Source organism: Laccaria bicolor, genomic scaffold (genome assembly GCF_000143565.1).
Source record: "Laccaria bicolor S238N-H82 LACBIscaffold_4 genomic scaffold, whole genome shotgun sequence".
In the NCBI taxonomy this organism is placed as follows: Eukaryota; Fungi; Basidiomycota; class Agaricomycetes; order Agaricales; family Hydnangiaceae; genus Laccaria; species Laccaria bicolor.
Window position 1 is genome coordinate 2,543,266 of NW_001889875.1, and position 19,422 is coordinate 2,562,687.

Sequence of the window (19,422 nt, forward strand, 5' to 3'; positions counted from 1 at the left end):
TGGAGATGTAGAGTAGAGAGTTGAATTAGCGGCAGCGGCTAAAGCAGAAGCCCTATTCGACGCAATCTGCTTCAAGCGCAGCTCTTCCCTCCTCGCTTCGGCTGTTTTGAGTTTTTCTCCGATGGAAGTTATGTCTTGGAGAGGGGGGTAATTGTATACTTCGTGTGGACGGAGCAGGGTTTCGTACATTGTTATTTCTGTTGAAAATGGTTGGTTAGGAGGGGGAGGAACAAGGAAGAGGGAGAGGGAGACAAACCGGTGAACCCAGATTCGTTCAATGCGCTTACGGTGCGTAGGACTTGTTCCATGCATGGAGAGAAGCAGCATATCCGCGTCGTGCGGTCTTTCTGTGTTCATTCGTATTAGCCAATGGACGAGGAAGGGGACAGAACGTACTCGGAGTGCTTTTTTCGCATGTTCGACTGCTTCCCAGGGGGCTGGGAGGTCTAGGAATACTGTGCCCGGTATTAGAGGTGTGGAGGGGGAATACGATGGAGAGCGTACCGGCGTCCACCTCATCGACGACTGTGAACCCGTCTTTACATACGTTCCGGTGAGTTAGGGTGACAAAGTCGTTCATTCCATGGCGGGTAAACTCGTCCCTGGTGAGTAGGTGAGTTACGAGTGATTAGGGAAGTGGCTGCAGAGATTCGCAACAGATCGAGGTTGGGTCAGATCATGATACGACGTTAGGGGGAGGGGGTAGATCACGATACGACGCTGGGGGGATAGATTACGATCCTCGGTCATTGGGGAGAATGTAGGCGTTGGAGCAGATCACGATTCCCTCGAGCGCGATGCATCGGCCACACCAAAGGAAAGAGGGGCTTACCTGGCTTTACTCGCCCTGGCCTCGTGGAATTCGTAGGAGTACAAATGACCCGCCGATCCAATGGTACGTGCGATAGAATGCGAGAAGGAGCCCGATCCGGTGCCTATGTAAGGGAATGAATGGAATATGTCAAAAGTGTCTCCCAGAATGGAACAAAGACGTACCTAGGGAGGAGGGAGGGTGAGTGAGGAGAAAAAAATAGAACCCGTAGAAAAAGACACAGACCTGCTTCGATAACGCGACTACCACGTTTGATGTTGAGATAGGACGTGATGAATGCGATATCTGCGATGTAGAGGATTTGTGTCCTGTGAGGAAGGGCTATGGTCCATAGCTCAGGCGTTGGCCGTAGGATGTGTAGGAACCCTTTTCCAGTTCTTGCAGAGACTTTGCTCCCGTATGGGACACCGACAAAGTCTGCTTGCCTGTAATTCCCAAATTTTGAGTTGAAGTCTTTGCCAGGTGTGACGACAAGTGGTTGGATCTGGTCTCTTGTCTGTTTTTTATTGTTTTTGTTTTGTTGTTAGCTTGTAAGAAGAAAAAAGAAAGGCTTACAAGCCAGATAATAACGGTATCTCCAGCTGCTACAGTGGGTGCGGTTGACCACATGTTGTGGGACAAACTTGGATCAAAATGAGATTAGGCAGATCGAGATCAGTATTTAGAGTGGCTGTGTGCATTAGATCGTGTTGGATCTCGATTGATATTTAAATAAATATCCTTTGGAATGCTGAAGCTTCTCTCAATCTCCCTTCCCCTCCATGCCAATATCCTCTGCAACCCCGTGTCTCTCTTTCAGTCAGTCCATTCCGTATTTCTCGTGTATTTTCTATCTAACCTTTCAAAATACAGTCGGTATCGTCGACTTTTCTCAAGAGGTGCATGGATCGCAATTGCGTATACGAGTCCTTATTGATAATACGTTCCCTACTTAGGCACGATGGTTGTACATGACTGGCTCGGTGACGGAACTCCTCGGTGCGCAATCTCTCCCCTTTCTTCTCACAGGTCACTTATGCCGTACTATTGCCTAGGTTTCGAACCGAAAGAGCTCATTGGTCGATCATCACTCGAGTTGGTACATCCAGACGAGTTCCCGAGGGTCAAGAAACTTCACTAGTCCGTGCTCTTCCATCCATTGTGCGCCTTTTTACTGACAACATCGCGTAGTGATACCATTCAGCTCGACAAGGCTGCTGTGCTCGTGTACCTCCGTCTCCGACATAAAGACCCATACAAGGGTTACATCTTATGCGGCATCGTCAGTCTTTTCCTTTTCAGTCTTATCTTTATTGACCCCCCTCGCAGTCACGGTTCGCACACGTACCCTGCTAGCTACCAAAGAAACAACACTAATTTTTTTCTTTGTAGAACCGTCGTGCACAATGTCTTAGTAGGCAGTGTATCATTCGCTAGCCCAGGTGCCAAAGCCCTCCACAACGCCTCAACCGCACAAGAGATAGAAGTCATCACGCCCAGCGCTATGAATTTTGAGTTCAGGGTACGCGTCACCCTATATCCGCCTTCCATAGTTTTCACCCCCCCCCTTCTTTTCTTCAAGCGATGGCACGACCCATCCCCAATGCCACCCAGTCCGACTCTCCCCTCTCGGTCCCTTCCCACCTCGGGGTCTAGCCCAACACCCTCATCATCAAGTTCCTCATCTTCCGGCACCTCAAGATCCTCGTGGCGCGCTTCCCCAGGCGAAGCCCCGTCTTCTCCGCGGACTTCCAGCCGCACGCCCAGCCCCTCCCCCCCTCCTCCGCCTCGCGTAATATCATTTGCGCACCTCCCCAATAAATCCTTTCGCACCGCTTTCATCCTTGATAGGTTTACGGTGAACTGTACGATCCTCTACTGCTCCAACGACCTCTTCCTATCCACCACTTCCGCTATTGGCCGGAGTTTCTTCGATTTTGTTGCGAGGAGGGATGACGAGATTGTTAGAAGCTGGGTGAGCTGTGTGAAGGGATGGGGGGTTAATGAACGTGGTCAGCCTAGTGATGGTGGGTTTGGGTTTGGGAGGTTTACGTTGCTTACGGAGGGGAGAGATTCGATGTTAGTGTTTTCCTTTTCCTTTCCTTTCACTGTTGCTTATTATTCTTTCAACCGAACTAGATCGAGGTTACCGGAACCCGCGCCCTCCCGTCGCGAACGACAAGGATCGACGACCTCGAGGGGATCACGGCCTTCAACGTCTTCAACTTCTTCCTCTTCGTCCTCGCTATCATCGCGGCACCGTGAAGGACGTACCGCGCATACACCACTTGGCCGTCGACCACAGAATCATCCTACGTCTTTACTTTCGCAGAATCAAAATGCGGTAGACCCGGCTGAGGAGGACCAGGAACAGTTTGCGGTGGACGCGATATTTTCGGCGCATAGTGATGGGTTGATGGTCATTTTGAGGAGGGGGTCGAGTTCTATCTGAGTGTCAAGGACTCGCTCGCTCTTTCGCAATGCGTTAGGTTTTTTTTTTTGCTATGGCGGGTTTTTTTCTCTTGGGTTGCCTGTGCTTACCACTTCACCTTCTTTCATTCACTTTCATTCACTTACCTGCTTGCTCGTCTGTTGCGCTGATTGCTGTGTCTAATTGCTTTTTCTCTGTTGTGTAACATGCCTTGTAGTTATAGTAGTACCAGTAGATACCCTCCCTTGTCGTCGTTGCTTTCGTGTTATGTACGTGTACGATTTATACCTAGTTTGATATGGTTCTTCCGCAATGTTGTCCACGGCTTTGTATGAAATATTATGCATTTCTTGGTGTTTGATTTGGCCGCTTTGAACATTGCAATTTAGCGGAAGGCGGCCTTGACTCCCGACTTCCAAATATTTACAAGAGTCAGCTCATTCGGGATGATATTTCCGGTCCTCAATTTGAACTCTGGCACACGTATGTACTATGTCCAAACAATTTTATTTACACAGCACGCAGCTGGCCTGTCTGCCTAATAATTCGTCTTGATGTTCACTCTGCCAGTCCAGGCGTACTAGCAATAGGGTAAGCTGCCCCCAAAGGTATTCGAACGGAACCCGGCCTCTTGGTAACTCATTGAAATGAGCACTTTGTCTGGCGCGTATAGTAGTCAAGTGCGCGTCAATACACTCACTCCACAAACATAATTTCAAAAACCCTCACTCGAAAATAAATTGAATTCTCATTTCCTCCATCCCGTTCACCTGGTAATCACCACCAAACCTTCTCATCCCCCTCCTCGCCCCATAAATAATAAACTGCCCGCCTCTGCATCACCACCATGTGTTGCGGGAGGTAGAGCACGAGGTACATGAGGATGAGAACGAACACAACGAGGTATATCGCCACTGTCAATGTCAAGTCAAGCCGGGGTCGATCGGGCATGATGAAAGAAAGCCCGGGAACCAACGTAAAGCGATAAGGCGTCAAGAAAAATCAAAGGTGAGTGTCAGCCAGAGAAACGAAGGAGGGGGAACCATACTGACGAGCTACGGATTGCTCCCAAGGCTCCATGACGGTGAGTGCGAACGTCGCTTCGAACCATACCCGCCAGCGCCAGAAGAATACCCCGAGTTTGGTGGGTGGGGGGTTTGTGTAACGTTTGTGGTCTGGTCGCGGTGTGGGGAGTGGGTCGAGGACGACAATGGCCGTCATAGCGGTGACGCGTAGATGTTGGATGTCGACAAGTTGAGATGAGGGTGTCTTAGTTTTCTAAATGACATGGTAGGTGATCCGATGTTGGTGTCGATGCGTCATGACAGGTAAGTATTTATTTTTTAGTTCCGTGACTCATAAGGTAGGGACATCCATCCGTCTCTAACATCACGTGCAAAAGCGTGACATTTCCTTTCTGAGCAGTAGTTCTACAGAAATGCATTTAAAATATTCTTACAACAATATTTGATAAAAATTGGAAACCAGGAGTTTGTGCCAAAATGAGTTGTGAATCAACGCGAAAAGAAAAAAAAAGTGTGAAATTGTGTCGCGCCCAAATGGTATCAAAAATACATTTCAGCATGTAAATTTAGTGGCGCATCACGTCGAAATCCACAAATTCTCCCTGGATGCACCGGAAATATGACAATGCAGAGGGAAAGCCAGTGTACCTTCCAAATGGATCACCAGAAAAGATCAAGATTCAATTTGAGGATGGTACACCCCAACCCCTTTATTTTCCAGATGGACACCCATGCACTGGTTCAAGTGCACCCCTCCAGCAATTGACTGCTGCTGCCATCACATTTTGTACAACCAACCGGATTTCACACATGTTGAGACAACACTGGAAACTTACTGCAAGAATCAAGGCTTTCAGGTTATTTCTTTACCCAAATTTCACTGCGAGCTCAATTTCATCAAGCAGTGTTGGGGGTACACAAAACGGCTCTATTGCCTCAATCCTGAGTCATTGCAAGAAGCCATTGCCGCGTTAAATGTGGTGCCACTTGAATCAATGTGCAGGTAAGCTAAATTTATTTATAATGCTGTTTACATTAAACTACATATACCAAAAGGTTTGCAAATCACTCCAGGTGGTTTATGGATGTGTACCAGAAAGGCCTTAATGGCAGTGAAGCTGCTTGGGCATCTAGAAAATATTGTGGACACCATGTCCTTCCAGAGAGTCTTATGGAAGACATGGAAAAGGCCAAGCTGCATTAATCTTTGCTTCTTCTTGTTCATATTTTGTGGCTACTTAATACTTATTGTAGATAGTGTTTGGAAGTCCGGTCTCATGACTGGAAAAAGACCGTAACCAGACCAGACCAAGACCGCAAAAGACCAGACCTGTGGTTACGGTCTTTTATTTTTGAGATGTAAAGACCGTAAAAAAACCGGTTAACGTGAACCGGTCTTGACCGGTTTGGACCGGTCTTTTGTAGCCCCTTAAATACCCTTTAAAACGCACCCAAGAACATACGATTTGGTAAAAAAACGAGAGAGATATGAATTAAAATGTAAATTACTTTTGGGAATAATAGATGTACCAGACTTATTTTATAGAAGCACCAATTCCTAACGGAATTTGACGTTCTTAAGCTCGTTTTGAAGCTAATAGAGATGTTAATAAATTTACCGATTCATAATTTTAAAATATTAGCCTAAAGACCGGTCATAAACCGGTTAAAACCGATGCAGACTGAAACTGGTCTATAGACCGCAAAAAGACTGCAGACTGCGGTTTTTTGCGGTCTGGTCTGGTCTTTTGACTTCTGGGGAAAAGGCAGACCGGTTACGGTTACGGTTAACGCCCCTGGGCATCAAAAAACTGGACCGAACCGGACTTTCAAACACTAATTGTAGATAAGTATTGTATTTTGCATACCATTCCATGAGATCATAATCTTAGCTTCTATAAATCTGTAAATAGGTTTCTAGTAATAATTCTAATAATCTCTTGGGAGCTGATTTTGAGTTTCTGCTCTTAAAGCAACTACAGTCCCGTATCTTCCACCTTCAAACTGCCTGTGAATATAAAAGGAGTGTGACTGTAACATCATGTGACATTAGAGACAGATGTATGTCCCTACACCGCCAAATGACAGGCATGTGAGAAAAACCTGAGAGTCAAACCCTGTGTGGCATGTTTTCCCACCTGTCAGGCAATAATGATCCGAGTCCACACCATGATCGAAATCCGACTAATAGCAGGGTGTGCCCAGGTCGATCTTGGCATTACCTGTCTGGGGCAGCTGGGGACCAGCTGGCAGCCCAGCCTACGTAAATTCACTATATTTTCAATATTTCTCCCTGGCCATATTTGTACTATGTAGGTGTTCATGTTCTTATTTAGTCCATAAAATACAAGGGGCAAGGAGGAGGATGACGTTCACCACATTTTCATAAGCAAGGATTATAAACAGGCTGCATAGTACAAAGGTATAGGGTGTATGGAAGGATGTGAGAAATGAGGCAGTTCCAATTACTACCTGTGTCTGCTCTTCCGTTCAAAAAACATTCCCCCACCCGACCACCCTTTGCGCTGTCCGCCGAATGCGCAACCACAAACAAGGCGCGTCAAAGCGGAGCCTCTGGCTTGTTGAATGAGAGGAGGGTAGCGGAGGGCGGATACCACGTTGAGACGTTGTCTGGAGAGCCAAGCTTGGGTTTGATGATGGTGATAGGCGCGCGTCTACTGCGGCTGCCGCTACGTGGCGCATGCGAAAGTGAACCTGTCCGGGAGAGTCAGTATTAGCAAGTGGCCACTTGTCGGGGAGGAACTACAAAGGGGCAATGGGCAGGAACAAAAGCCCAGAACAGTGACAGGTGGTGACCGCGCACAGACGCACGGGTGGGTAACAAGGACAACCAATGGAACAACATGAGGAGGATTACATGGGGCGCAGACCACTTGGTAGTGGAACACAGATGAAAACAAGAAATAATGAGGGGAGCAAGCAAGCAACTGGGCGAGAGACGGTTGTGGTGGAGAGGAAGGTGAGTTTGGTTCTGGTTGAAGTTTGGAAATAACCAAACATAGGGCGGAGTTTAAACGACTTGGGGAAATTTTGGAGAGTTTCTCGCACGGGCCTTTTCATGTTGAGCTCAGGATTCCGTGTCTTTTCTACCTGTAAGAACTTGGAAGTGCTCAATGTATCATTTTATTATCTTACTATGAATAATTTGTATCTCAAGTACATCATTTCGTCGCCCGAAGAAAATTGGCGGTACAGGTGTTCCTGAGCAGAGTTGAAAACCTGTGGGTCAGGTGTCGAGCCGCTGGCTCTAACATTTACGCCCCAAGCTCCGACACACCTGCCCTCCATGCCGGGGCGACCTCCATCAGTAATCTGTCAAGCGGAGATTCATGCCAGATGCCATCAGCATTTTGAACAAATGGTGGTGTACCTTATGTGCTGATTGAGGGCAAAAAGTGGCACACCAGAGTGACAGAACATGAATATTTGAATACTCCCCTCTCACTACCCCGTCACCCAGCTCAGTGCTCAACCCTCCATCCCTTTTGTGATCCCATCTTTGACATTCTGATAATCCAAACAATTTGTCAAGCAAACTAAGATGAGGTACATAAACAAGTAGGAAGACTCAAACATGTGTTTCTGATTATGCTATTCATGGAGGAGGGGGGCTGCTATTCAGTAACCGAGTTATCCCTACCCAAAACCAGGTTTGAACCATTTGATGAGGGTCAGTTTGGCTTGCAAGGTACAACTCAATGTGACTGAGTTGGTCATGGCATGCATGATGGCAGCAGTTTCCGTGATGAGAAAACATGACCTGCTAAAGCAACATGTTGAAACCCCTGTATTGTGGCACTGTGCACTGTGCATCCACAACATATCACTGCCAATGTTACCTGCCACCAACATCCTCAACAAGCTCAAGGTGCACCTGGCACTTTGACACCTCACCTTAGATGGTGTTGTGACATTCACATGCCTTGCAATCCACCTCAAACACATGCAAGCCACCTCAAACACAACATCCTCCAACCACAACTGATCCATCATCCCTCAAAGTAACACAGCAATTCTGCCCACCATTCTGCCTCTGCCTATTATGAAATTTCCTGAAGCTTCTCTGGGAGTGTGCACTAATGTTATTGATGATTGTTGGTACATATTGCAAAATTAATTGCAAAATTATCGCTTAATGACTGTTGTATGGTTATAAATTGTCCAAACAATCCACTCAAGAAGGAGTATTACAAAAAGGCAGTTGTGTATATCTACTTACATATATTAGGAGTAAAAACATAGTGAACTAAGCACTAAGCAAGAACATGTGATGAAGGCAGAAACTGCTGCTGTAAATGATCACTGGAATTATGGTGCCAGAATTTCCAATTCACGAATGCCCTCGAGTTGGTGAGGCTTGTCACATATTCTGGAATTCTCTGGTCTCTCATCATGTTGCATGACATGTTGCCAAAACATCTTCAGCATTGTTTAACATTGTGAGGCCCAAACTAGCAGGGCTGTTTACCTCAACTATAAAGTATTTACCATTGAACAAAGTTGAGGAAACATTATATCTGAGTGCTAGCTATGAGTAATTGAAGAGTGCACCAAATTACAGCCACAAATGAAAGATCTAGTCAAGCTCATTATTGGAAATGGCAAGCAGCAACCAGTGATGACAAAGCTCTGATAGTCTGGTGTGACAAACCCAAATCAACCCTGTGGTTACTGAACAAAAATTTGGCTTAACCCCTTCATATTTTGGGGCCTACTGTACTATTTCATTCAATTCAGCAGTAATGTGTCACACAGCCTCCAAAATCACCGAAATGTAACACTTGTAATGGGCAAATTTTTCCTGTGCCAAAACTGTTTTGTCGTAACAGTCTCAAGATAGCAAAATCTTGCGGCCTGTGGCACCATACTGCCGAAATTTTGGCCTTCTCATGGCCAAATTTTGCAAGTGCTAAAATTAAAATTTCGGCTGGGCAGTAACACATCACAGGCCCTGCCAAATTGAATGAAATAGTACAGTAAACCTGACCAAACCAGGACTTTATTAAGATAACCCAGTTACTGAGTGGCCTAAAAATGCTGAACATGGGTAGCAGGAGGATGAGTGAGGAAGGATGGCATCATGGCCATATCATCCACAGCACAGAGATGGTGGGCAATAAACAGGATTTACCCCTGTGCACCTTCATACATTTTTGGAGCTGTACAGTTTGTACCATATTAAAAATTCATGACAGTGGGATGCACCACCTAAGTATATAAAAGGAAATTTGCCTTATTGGGTAAGTCACAGTAAGATTCTTTTCCTCCACTAGGACCATTCTACTATATAAGGAGATATGCTGGCAAATAATCTCCTTATTGGGCCTCCATCCCATTATACCAGTGTATCCATTTGAAAATGTGAAAGGTTGCTATACAACTTTTTTGCTATTGAAAAATATTACCCCAATCAATTTTAGTGGAAAATAGCCATGTGGTTACACATTATACATTCCACATGCCCCTCTCTCTGAATGTGTCCTTTTCTAAATGTGAGAATCAGACATTCAACTTTCTGAGAATAAAACTGACTCACTTGTGATCTTTGAAAATATTATCCCAATTGTTACCCTCAATTCAAATGGTAAATATTTTACTGCATTAGTGGCCAGTGCAACCTGCAGGATTTCAGAGTTGGTGCAACTTGTGGGATATGTGGAGCTTATTTGAATGCTTTGAATTGATCTTCTAATTTCTTGCAGCCTCCTTTATTTTCAAATTTCTTTTTGTAACCAACCCAGGGCTTGAGGACTGGATGGTAGGATTGAAGCATCAATGTGATCATGGCATGATTAGTACAGTTCCCATACTGTATCATATATAGGATGCACTGGCTAAGAATATAACTTTTCAATTATTCTACCTTTTGGCTTAGGTGGTTCTTTGTGCATCCTAGGGACTGCTTGCACATCATAGGGACCACTTACACATCCTAGAGACTGTTTACAATCAACAACTGTGATGCTCACACTGAGAGGAGCCAGTCTCATGTATAAACAGGTCTCTCTTAGGGTTGTTTTGTTCCCAAGAAATTCCTGTTGAATATGTCTAGCAAAATGATGGCTGAGTAGCCCCAAAACATAGCAGCTGAGAATCTGACCAGGATGTTCTTCTAAGGAAGCTCAATTGCTCTTCTTGAACAGTTCTTATGAAATACTGCCACTGCATGGTGTAGGTTCTACCATCACTAGCTGGGGTCAGGTCTGTATTGAAAGTAAACAATGTGATTGGCTTTTGAAGCATTCTGGGGTCCTACCTATCAGCAGCTGTTAAGCACTTTGTCTGTCTACCCCATCCATGGGCATATATTGGGTGTCTCTCACAAGGTACCCCCATTTTGCACATGATGGTGTCTGTAGTTTGGGCAGGAAGTTGTTGAAAAAGTCTGCTATATCCCTGTCATGGGGAAGGTTACAGTTGAGTGCAAAAAGAATGAAGGTTGGTTCATTTTTCTGGTTCTTTCTAAGAAACTATTGTACCTCAAATGTATTTGTGTATTCTTTTACATTATGTAGTTGTGTTACACTTCCCTTGGTATGGACTAATTTCAGTGAAAGCTGGAGCCTTGAGAAGGTTTTTATTCTGGAGGCCATTTTTGGCATCTGAAAAAAAAAAAAAAGTGCTAACTGGGGAGGTAGCCAGAACATACCTCTGGTCAACCTGAATGAGCCTATCAAAGAATTAGTTAAAAAATACTGAGTGGTTATGCTTGTAGAGCCTCCAGAAAATGGTCATTTTGTGCTATTTTGGTCATTTTTGGCCTGTTTTAGACAAAACAAGCCATTTTCCAAAGCCTCTACGACCTAACTGCCCAGTATTTTTGACTGATTCTTTGATAGGCTCATTTAGGTTGACCAGAGGTATGTTCTGGCTACCTCCCCAGTTAGCACATATTTTTTTTTTCAGATGCCAAAAATGGCCTCCAGAATAAAAACCTTCTCAAGGCTCCAGCTTTCACTGAAATTAGTCCATACCAAGGGAAGTGTAACACAACTACATAATGTAAAAGAATACACAAATACATTTGAGGTACAATAGATTCTTAGAAAGAACCAGAAAAGTGAACCAACCTTCATTCTTTTTGCACTCAACTGTAAAACCATGCTGATCAAAAGAGTTTGAGTACAACATAAGCATGGTGAAAGTGGAACAGGAGCCTGAATTTTTGTAGTTGAACCTAGCAGCTTTAACTTGATCCTTCAAACAACCTGCTGCTTTTCAGGGATTGTGACTTATGTTTTGAATAGCAGTGAATGATAATGTTATGTTAAAGGGATTATGACTTTTCTGGCCAACACCTTGGTATATGTTGTACACGCTACAGCACCACCCTTCCAGCTTATTGGATATCCCACCAAGGCCCATAGATGAATCAAGTCCTTGATCAATGAACTATGCTCTTCAATCAGTGTCTCTGTCCTGGAATTTGCATCACCACTAGACATGAATTGATTAAATAATATATATCTCCTAGGTCTGCTGCATAAGCCTCCTCAATGTCTTCATCAACTCATTCCTCATAGATTTCCTCTAAGTTACTTGAGGTATCAGATTGTTTTAACATGTCCAATAATTTTGTTAGCTGACCACAAACTGTGCATCCAGATTCAAGAAGTTTGGAAGGGAGTGTGTCTTCACAGAATCCACTAATTATTTTATGAATTAATTTCTTAGAGGGTGGTTTAGGTGGGAAATCAGTGTCAGACTTATTCTCTTTACTTCTCATAATTTTACATGTTGGACCTTTTAAAAACTTAATGTACTTTTTTTTAATGATTTTTTTCTTGTCTGCTTTACTGAGACCCTTGTACCACTTAGCTTGACGTTCAGAAGATGTCAAAGCTGGTTTCTCCAGAGCAAACAATGTATAAAATTGAGAACATCATGAGGAACACATATGTGCTGTTAAAACCTCCAAGACCTCTGCAACTGGAGATTTGCTTGATATTGTAACATTGTGCATCTTTGCAATGGATTTCGCTTGAACCAATGATATTTTTCCCTCTAATAATTCCAATGGCATATAACATATAAGCAGTTCAGGGTTTTTACGTAACTCAGCCTGAGCAGCTTGAAGCACAAACTAGCCAATGTATTTATAATTATCCAAGGTCGCATTCTGTAGCTCTAGACTGTATGGAGTGATGTAATTTTTTATTTCACTCAAGTTTGTGCTAATCTTTCCACCCCCATATTGAATGGAAGGCACAACTGCCATCGTTGCTTGACAAGGGCACCCATACCCATACCAATGTTTAATAGAATGAAGATAAGGTTCATTTATGGGTCGGTGAGAGCACAGAAGGCTATGGGTAAGATACAGCAAATAGTGACACTGGCGATAACAGGGGGACTATGGACTTCGCCGAATGACCTGCTAGATGCGCATGCCGGGGTCTTACCGGCGAATCTGATGCTCGAATGCATATGTCACTCAGTGATAATCCGGACAGCTACCTTACCACGCAGCCACCCCCTTTGGAACGTAATCTGGGGATACAGCAAATCACCTGCAAAAACACACCTTGCCCCTCTTCAAAAACTTATCCAATGCTTCAAGGTCAAACCGAAGCGTTTAGAAACGATCAGGCCAGACACACGCCCACCAACGTACAAAAGAACATTCATGGCGACGATCGCGGATTCAAAGGAAACCTCCATCAAGGAAGAAGCAGCGGACGTCTCAGACATCAAGATTTACACCGATGGATCAGGATATGAGGGAGGAGTGGGAGCAGCTGCAGTCTTATATAGGAAGGGGGCTGAGGAACCAGAAAGAGTCTTATGTTTTCATTTAGGGTCTCTCAAGGAGCACACTACATACGAAGGAGAAGCGGTTGGCTCCATCCTTGCTGCCTGGATGTTACAGAGCCAACCAGAGGTGGGAAAGTCAACTGTTACCAGTTACACTGATAGCCAGGCTTTCATCAAGGCGACAGCAGCGAGGAAGGCAGGACCAGGCAATACCTGGTTATGGAATACCTGAGGTTGACGGAGGTGATGGGTGATGGAACTGATGCACCTCCCCCCATAGATATGGCCAAGTTCGCCCTCAAATGGTCTGATCATGTGACATACCATATGATGTATCATGTGATAGCCAGCAAAGATTTTGGCACTTATCTAGTATTTACACCAGAATAGTGTGGCTACTACAATTGCAAAATAAAGTAAGTATTGCATTTCCACATGAAAAATTGAAGAGAAAAAGAAAAAATAATAGAGGAAATTCAATAAAGCTAGAAAATCAGAAAAATAAAATAAAAATAATAAACTAATGTTAAAAATATTGGGGTACAATATACAGGGTCTGTGCACATTTTCCAATATGGTAATCAACATAAATATAGGCAGAAAAATAAATAAAAATTCAAATAATATGTGATAATTTTGATGTACTGTTTACTTGGTCTATGCATATTTCCAAGTATAGTAATTAACGAAAATATAGCCAGAAAATTAGAAGAAAAACAGAAAAATAATGTACTATTATTGACAATATTGACATACTATGAACATAGTTTGTGCACATTTTCTGATATAGTAATTGATACAAAGATAGCCAGAAAAATAAGAAAATGGACCCATTGTTGACGATATTGGGTATATACATGGCCTGTGCATATTTGTTAATATAGTAATTAATACAAATATAATTAGAGAAATGAAAAAAAATCATGTGATGTAAATAGATCTTGGTGCACTGTTTACTTGGTCTGTGCATATTTCCAAATATAGTAAATCATAAAAATATATCCAGAAAATTAGAGCCAAAAGAGGAAAATAATAGACTATTGTCAGGAATATTGTTATTGACAATGTGGGTGCATGGTGGACATGACCTGTGCATATTTCCAAATATGGTAATTTGTGCAAATATACCCAGTAAATCGCAATAAAATGAGAGTAACATTGGGGACAATGTAGATGGTAATTACTGGTGGTCATAATATTGCAGGTCTGATTTCAGAGTCCATTTTGCCTTTTCGAATGAGAAATATTACTATTTTAAATGAAGATCATTTATAAAATATGGTAAAAATGAGAAAAAATAGGACTTCTTGTTGGGTACTGTTGTCAAGGTCTAAAATCCATATCTAAAAAACAAAATTCAAGTATTTCTAATAGAGAGATCAGAATTTTGTAGGATTCTAGCCATTTCTGCAGAAATAGGTGAGGCACAGTAAAGTACTGGCAGTCATGATGGTGTTCAAAGAAGATATTTAATATGTCATTATAGTCAACAAACACAAATACACCACATATACATTTACATGAAACATCAGACTCTGACAATCCTCAGAACTCTCCAGTGCTCAGGAACATACCTCTATGGGAGTGAGAAAATATAGCTAGCATAGTAAATGTAACAATCCCCAGAACTCTCTCTAGTTTTCAGAAACATAGGTTTACTGCAGTGAAGAATATGGCTTGCACATCAGCCATATTTACCTCTGGTAATTTGCATGAATAATAGACAACAGTAATGATTCAGTAAGTAGGGCTAGTCTATTATAGGCAATTACCAATATAAACTCAATATAAGAGCAGTCAGTAAAAACCTTTATTATCTGATGAAGCAGAATTTAGAGGCTATAACTATATAGCAAATAGCTGAATACCAATAGATACAGTTGCATGCAATATATAATCTGCTGTTTCTATAATAAAAATACAATATAAAAGTAAAAGGGCAAGTTTAGGACCAACATTATCTTTATGATAAATTTTGTAGAAAAGTTGAATCCAGAAGATAAAAGTTTGAATGGTCAGAAATTGTTGAAGTTTTTTTTAAAAACTAGGACCCCAGATACTCCGTGACACTGGCAGGAAAATTTTTGCCTGTGTGACATGGCTAAAACATTTCTGAGCAGTGTGACATGGTCAAAACATTTTTCAGCAGTGTGACATGGCTCAAACATTTCTTAGCAGTGTGACATGACCAAAACATTTTTCAGCAGTGTGACATAGCTAAAACATTTCCAGCCAGTCTGAAACACTTCAAATATTTCCTACCACTCTAACATGCTTCAAACATTTCCGACCACTTTCAGATGGCTAGGATATTTTTCAATGCAATATATCAACCCAAATATTTCCAGTCACAATATTGAAGGTCAAATATTTTTGCCCAATGCAATAATATATTTTCCTCCAGAGGCAAAAAAATAAACGGCCAAGGAACCTATTAGCCTGGATATATACCCATATGTTTCAAGGCTAATAGCTTGTTCAAGGTGGGTGACTGAAGTGAGGGGACAATTGTCCAGAAGACTAGCCATAGCATCCTGAAACTTAGGATCTGCCTCAGAGAACCCAAGGCAAGATAATACCAGATGGTAAAGATTAGGTGAAGCCAACAGGAATGGTAAGAAGTTGGAGAGAGGCCAGTTGGGTGTTATGGACAACAATAGAGTAGTGAGATGCTTAAACATGTCTCTGGGAAGCAGATTATGTTCCACAGCCAAACAAACAGACAATGCAAACTTTCGGACATCAGCTGTGTCTTGAATGATGCCTTTAGATTGATTGTGACTAATAGCAGTCATAGAGCCAGCAACTTTATTGAAGGCAGCCCAATTCTAGTAGTGTAAATGAGTAATCCAAGTAACAAAAATAAAATGAGAATACAAACAGGTGCAAGGGCTGGAGCATCTAGAGGGATCAATGTTTTCAGACGAACAATGCTTGTTTGCTTTTCCAATAATTCTAGAGTGGCAGGTTTTGTAAAAGCTTTGCAAGTAGCAGCTAATTGCACCAGATCGCAAAGTGAATCAACCTGTGTGAAGATCAATGATCTCACTTCTGCAATATTCCATGCTTGATGCATAATAGATATCAAAAAATTGAAGGTTTGGATGAATAAAGACGTTGATGTGCATGAGGAGTAAAATGGAATGTAATAAATATTTGTGATAAATTGTGCTGCCAAACAATGACAAGCTTGGATGCAAAGTATTTAGGTTCACAAATTTTGAAAAGAAGAATAGCAATGAACAATATTAATTGCAAGATGATGGTGAGAATATTGTACAAGGTGCACATGACATATAACAAGAGCTAAATATGACAGCATATAGAACATTATTCCACTTTTGCTTTCTTGCATGGAGGTTTGACAACATCAACAATCACATTGGTGTGTCTCAGGCAGTCGCATAACTGAGAGCACATCCTTATCCTTCACATAACCAAGTAGACTCCATGCCTGAAGGCACATGAGAGAGCAAGTGGTTTGAGGAGATAGCCGGTTGCAGAGATGCGACAGGAGAATGCAGCCTCAGCTAAACACACACTCGACATTGATAGAAGTAGCTGAGAAACACTTCAGTCAACCTCCAAGTACTAACCACTAGCTGGGATAAAATGGCAAATGATCCTGGCTAAGATTACTGTAAGGTGGTGGATGAATCTTTTGGGACCCTGAATACCAAAAGATCCTTTCAGAATGATTCTGTCACGTATTAATTTTTGTCCACTGTCACACCAAAAGATCCTTTCCCTGCATACAAAAAGATCTTTTTCCTGTCATGTATATATTTTTGTCCACTGTCACACAATCAGAATTATCCTTTTAATATCCCATTGTCACATATTTATTTTTGTCCACTGTCACACTAAAAGATCTTTTCCCTGACTGCAAAAAAATCTTTTCATTGTCACATATTATTTTTTATCCACTGTCACACAAAAGATCTTTTCTCTTGTTCTGAAAAGATCTTTTTTATGTCATGTATATATTTTTTCCTCCAGAGTCACAGGAGTGTCTGGGGTCCTTACTCTATAAAAAACTCTGAGCTATTTTTTCACCTTTTCCAGCCTCTGCAGATATATTCAAGCACTGATATAACATGTTTAAGCCAGTAGTTATGGGTAGTTGCCTAGCATCACAGCTAGCAACTGCCAGACTAGGCAGCTTTGGCCTACAGTATCTAGAGGGGCTGTAAGGAGCTTGCTGCTTCCAATGATGAGCTTGGAGATTGAGAAAATGCTAGGAACTGCTTTCAGAGTACACTTCACAAAAGGAAATCTCAGCTAGTTTGATGAAAATGGAAGAAAAACAAGATAAAGATGTCTCTACCCATCAGGGTCGATCCAATGGAATGTTGGGATGTTGGTCACATGACCAATTAAAAGTTGTAGCCCTACACTGTAGCTTACTGAATCTGGTCAAATTATATTTTAAAGTACTCCCATTGTGGAGATATTATGTAAAAGATTGTTCTGAGCCCTGTGTTTTTTGCATTTTTCTCTATGAATACAAAACCAAACAAGATAATTTCAACACATTTAGAAAGCTAAAAGAAAGGGCTACAATTATTGTATTGTGGGAAAAATGACCAAAAAAGGAAGGTGTATGCCCTAAAAGGGAAACTGACACTGACTGAGTACAAGCTAGGGTTAGAATACAAAGTCTACTGATAGAGTAGAAAAGACTACAACAATTAGATTAGACTACCAAGTTAGAGTTAAGGTTCGCTAGGTTAGTGTTCACTGCAAGCTGGGGTTAAGGTTGACTACAATGTTTACCAAAGTTAGACTTACACCATCAAGTTAGGGTTAGGGTTGACCACAAGCTAGGGTTAAGACTTACACCACCAAGTTAGGGTTAGGGTTGATACTAGTTAGTAAAGATGGAGTGCAATTGTTAACAAATATGCATGCATTTTCATTTTCAGCTGTGGTGCTGTGCAACTCTGGAAAATAAGGCTCACGCCAGGGTGCACTGGGAGCAGCCATGTCCCAAGGTGTAACACTAAAGTGCATGATGAATTGAGTATGGTGAAATATGCGAAAATCGCAACACTTATAGAGATGGATTGTCCATGTAGTGTTTAGCAACTAGATTTTCTGACCTCAATGGAGTCCATTGATGATAAGTTTGTAATAATCAAGACCTTATTGTGTTTGAGAAAGCAAATATTGAACCCACAACAGGTTTGGTATAACCAAGACTCTATCACACTGGGCTTGAAGGTTTGTACAGAGGATCAATGAAGCAGTCATTCTGTGGTGAGTTTGCGAGCCAAGGTTCAATTGCGAGTGGCATTTGACTTATCTATGATAATTACATAATAAAGTTCAACTTGCTCTTTCAATACAAAAAAGTATGATACAGTAGGTGCTCTGTAATAAGATAACCAGGAAGAAACACAAACAAGGGGCCATGTTGTGAATGTGCCATGGTGATGGGGTGGGCGGGAAACAAAGCAGGGGAGTTTGGAACGTCGTTTGGTGTGTAAACAATGTTCCACAGCGATGAGTTGGGTTAAACAAAGCTGAGGGGGTGGAGACCAGCCAACGCCTGCGGCAGACGAAGCAAGTGGGGTTTGGATGATGTTGTTGATATCGTCAACGTGCAGCAGCATTGTCAACGATGTTGATGGCAGCGTTCACAACATTGTTGATGTCGTCAACATGTAGCGGCATTGATGATGTCGGGGCTGGGGACGGCGACAATGTTGACAAAGTAGGTGGGTTTGGAACATCGTTCAGCATGAAAACAGATGGGGTGGGGCAGACAAAGCAGGGGAGTTTGGAATGTCGTTTGGTGTCTAAACAACGTCCCATGGCGATGAGTTAGTTGGGTTAAACAAAGCTGAGGGGGTGGAGACCAGCCAACGCCCGCGGCAGACGAAGCAAGTGGGGTTTGGATGACATTGTTGACGATGTTGATGGTGGTGTTGACGACATCAGGGCTGGCTGTAAAATACTGGATTTACTCCAGCACAGTATGCGGGGGCGATGAGGGCTGTGAGGCCGTTGGGAGAGAACTGCAAGTGCAGATTCTGCACATCTATTCAAACTAATCAGTGAGTAGGTAAGTTCAATCTATAAAAACAAGAATACACACACCTCCCAGGGGTAAAGTTGTTTCCCAATCGCATTGATGGGAAACGAATGTGCGTCATCCAAAGGCCACTCGAAGCAACAAATCTCCGAGACCCTTGATGGTGCCTTTATGGTTTGTGAGATCTTTAGGGCAGACCCTTTGCATCAGATGGGGTCTTTCCCCCCCCCCCCCCTTTCTTCCTTTCCCCCCACCTGGACACAGTGATGTTACCTTTCCTTTCATTGTGAGTGGGTCATGTCTTATGTGTGCTGTCAACTAAATATCCAAATTAGATGCCGAA

At 42.6% G+C, this 19,422-nt stretch overlaps 5 protein-coding genes across 5 annotated transcripts; 2 read left to right on the forward strand and 3 right to left on the reverse strand.

Annotated features, from left to right (window-relative positions):
* Positions 1-1,593: 1,593 nt before the first annotated feature.
* On the forward strand, positions 1,594-3,263 carry LACBIDRAFT_312111 (uncharacterized protein; the record flags this gene model as incomplete). Its single annotated transcript, XM_001876783.1, has 9 exons — positions 1,594-1,630; positions 1,685-1,710; positions 1,768-1,810; positions 1,867-1,951; positions 2,003-2,093; positions 2,141-2,145; positions 2,204-2,333; positions 2,394-2,890; positions 2,951-3,263. 9 exons carry the CDS (start codon positions 1,594-1,596, stop codon positions 3,261-3,263), a joined length of 1,227 nt encoding a protein of 408 aa, XP_001876818.1.
* Positions 3,264-4,019: 756 nt separating this feature from the next.
* Positions 4,020-4,463, reverse strand: LACBIDRAFT_245790 (uncharacterized protein; the record flags this gene model as incomplete). The annotated part of the gene is made up of 2 exons (XM_001877226.1): positions 4,020-4,156; positions 4,295-4,463. The coding sequence occupies 2 exons, from the start codon at positions 4,461-4,463 to the stop codon at positions 4,020-4,022; spliced, it is 306 nt and encodes a 101-aa protein (XP_001877261.1).
* Positions 4,464-4,998: 535 nt separating this feature from the next.
* LACBIDRAFT_312113 (uncharacterized protein) lies at positions 4,999-5,471 on the forward strand (the record flags this gene model as incomplete). The annotated part of the gene is made up of 2 exons (XM_001876784.1): positions 4,999-5,270; positions 5,324-5,471. The coding sequence occupies 2 exons, from the start codon at positions 4,999-5,001 to the stop codon at positions 5,469-5,471; spliced, it is 420 nt and encodes a 139-aa protein (XP_001876819.1).
* A 6,327-nt stretch (positions 5,472-11,798) lies between these two features.
* LACBIDRAFT_312115 (uncharacterized protein) lies at positions 11,799-12,014 on the reverse strand (the record flags this gene model as incomplete). Its single annotated transcript, XM_001877227.1, has 1 exon — positions 11,799-12,014. The coding sequence occupies one exon, from the start codon at positions 12,012-12,014 to the stop codon at positions 11,799-11,801; it is 216 nt and encodes a 71-aa protein (XP_001877262.1).
* Positions 12,015-18,877: 6,863 nt separating this feature from the next.
* LACBIDRAFT_312117 (uncharacterized protein) lies at positions 18,878-19,200 on the reverse strand (the record flags this gene model as incomplete). Its single annotated transcript, XM_001877228.1, has 2 exons — positions 18,878-19,085; positions 19,145-19,200. 2 exons carry the CDS (start codon positions 19,198-19,200, stop codon positions 18,878-18,880), a joined length of 264 nt encoding a protein of 87 aa, XP_001877263.1.
* Positions 19,201-19,422: the final 222 nt, after the last annotated feature.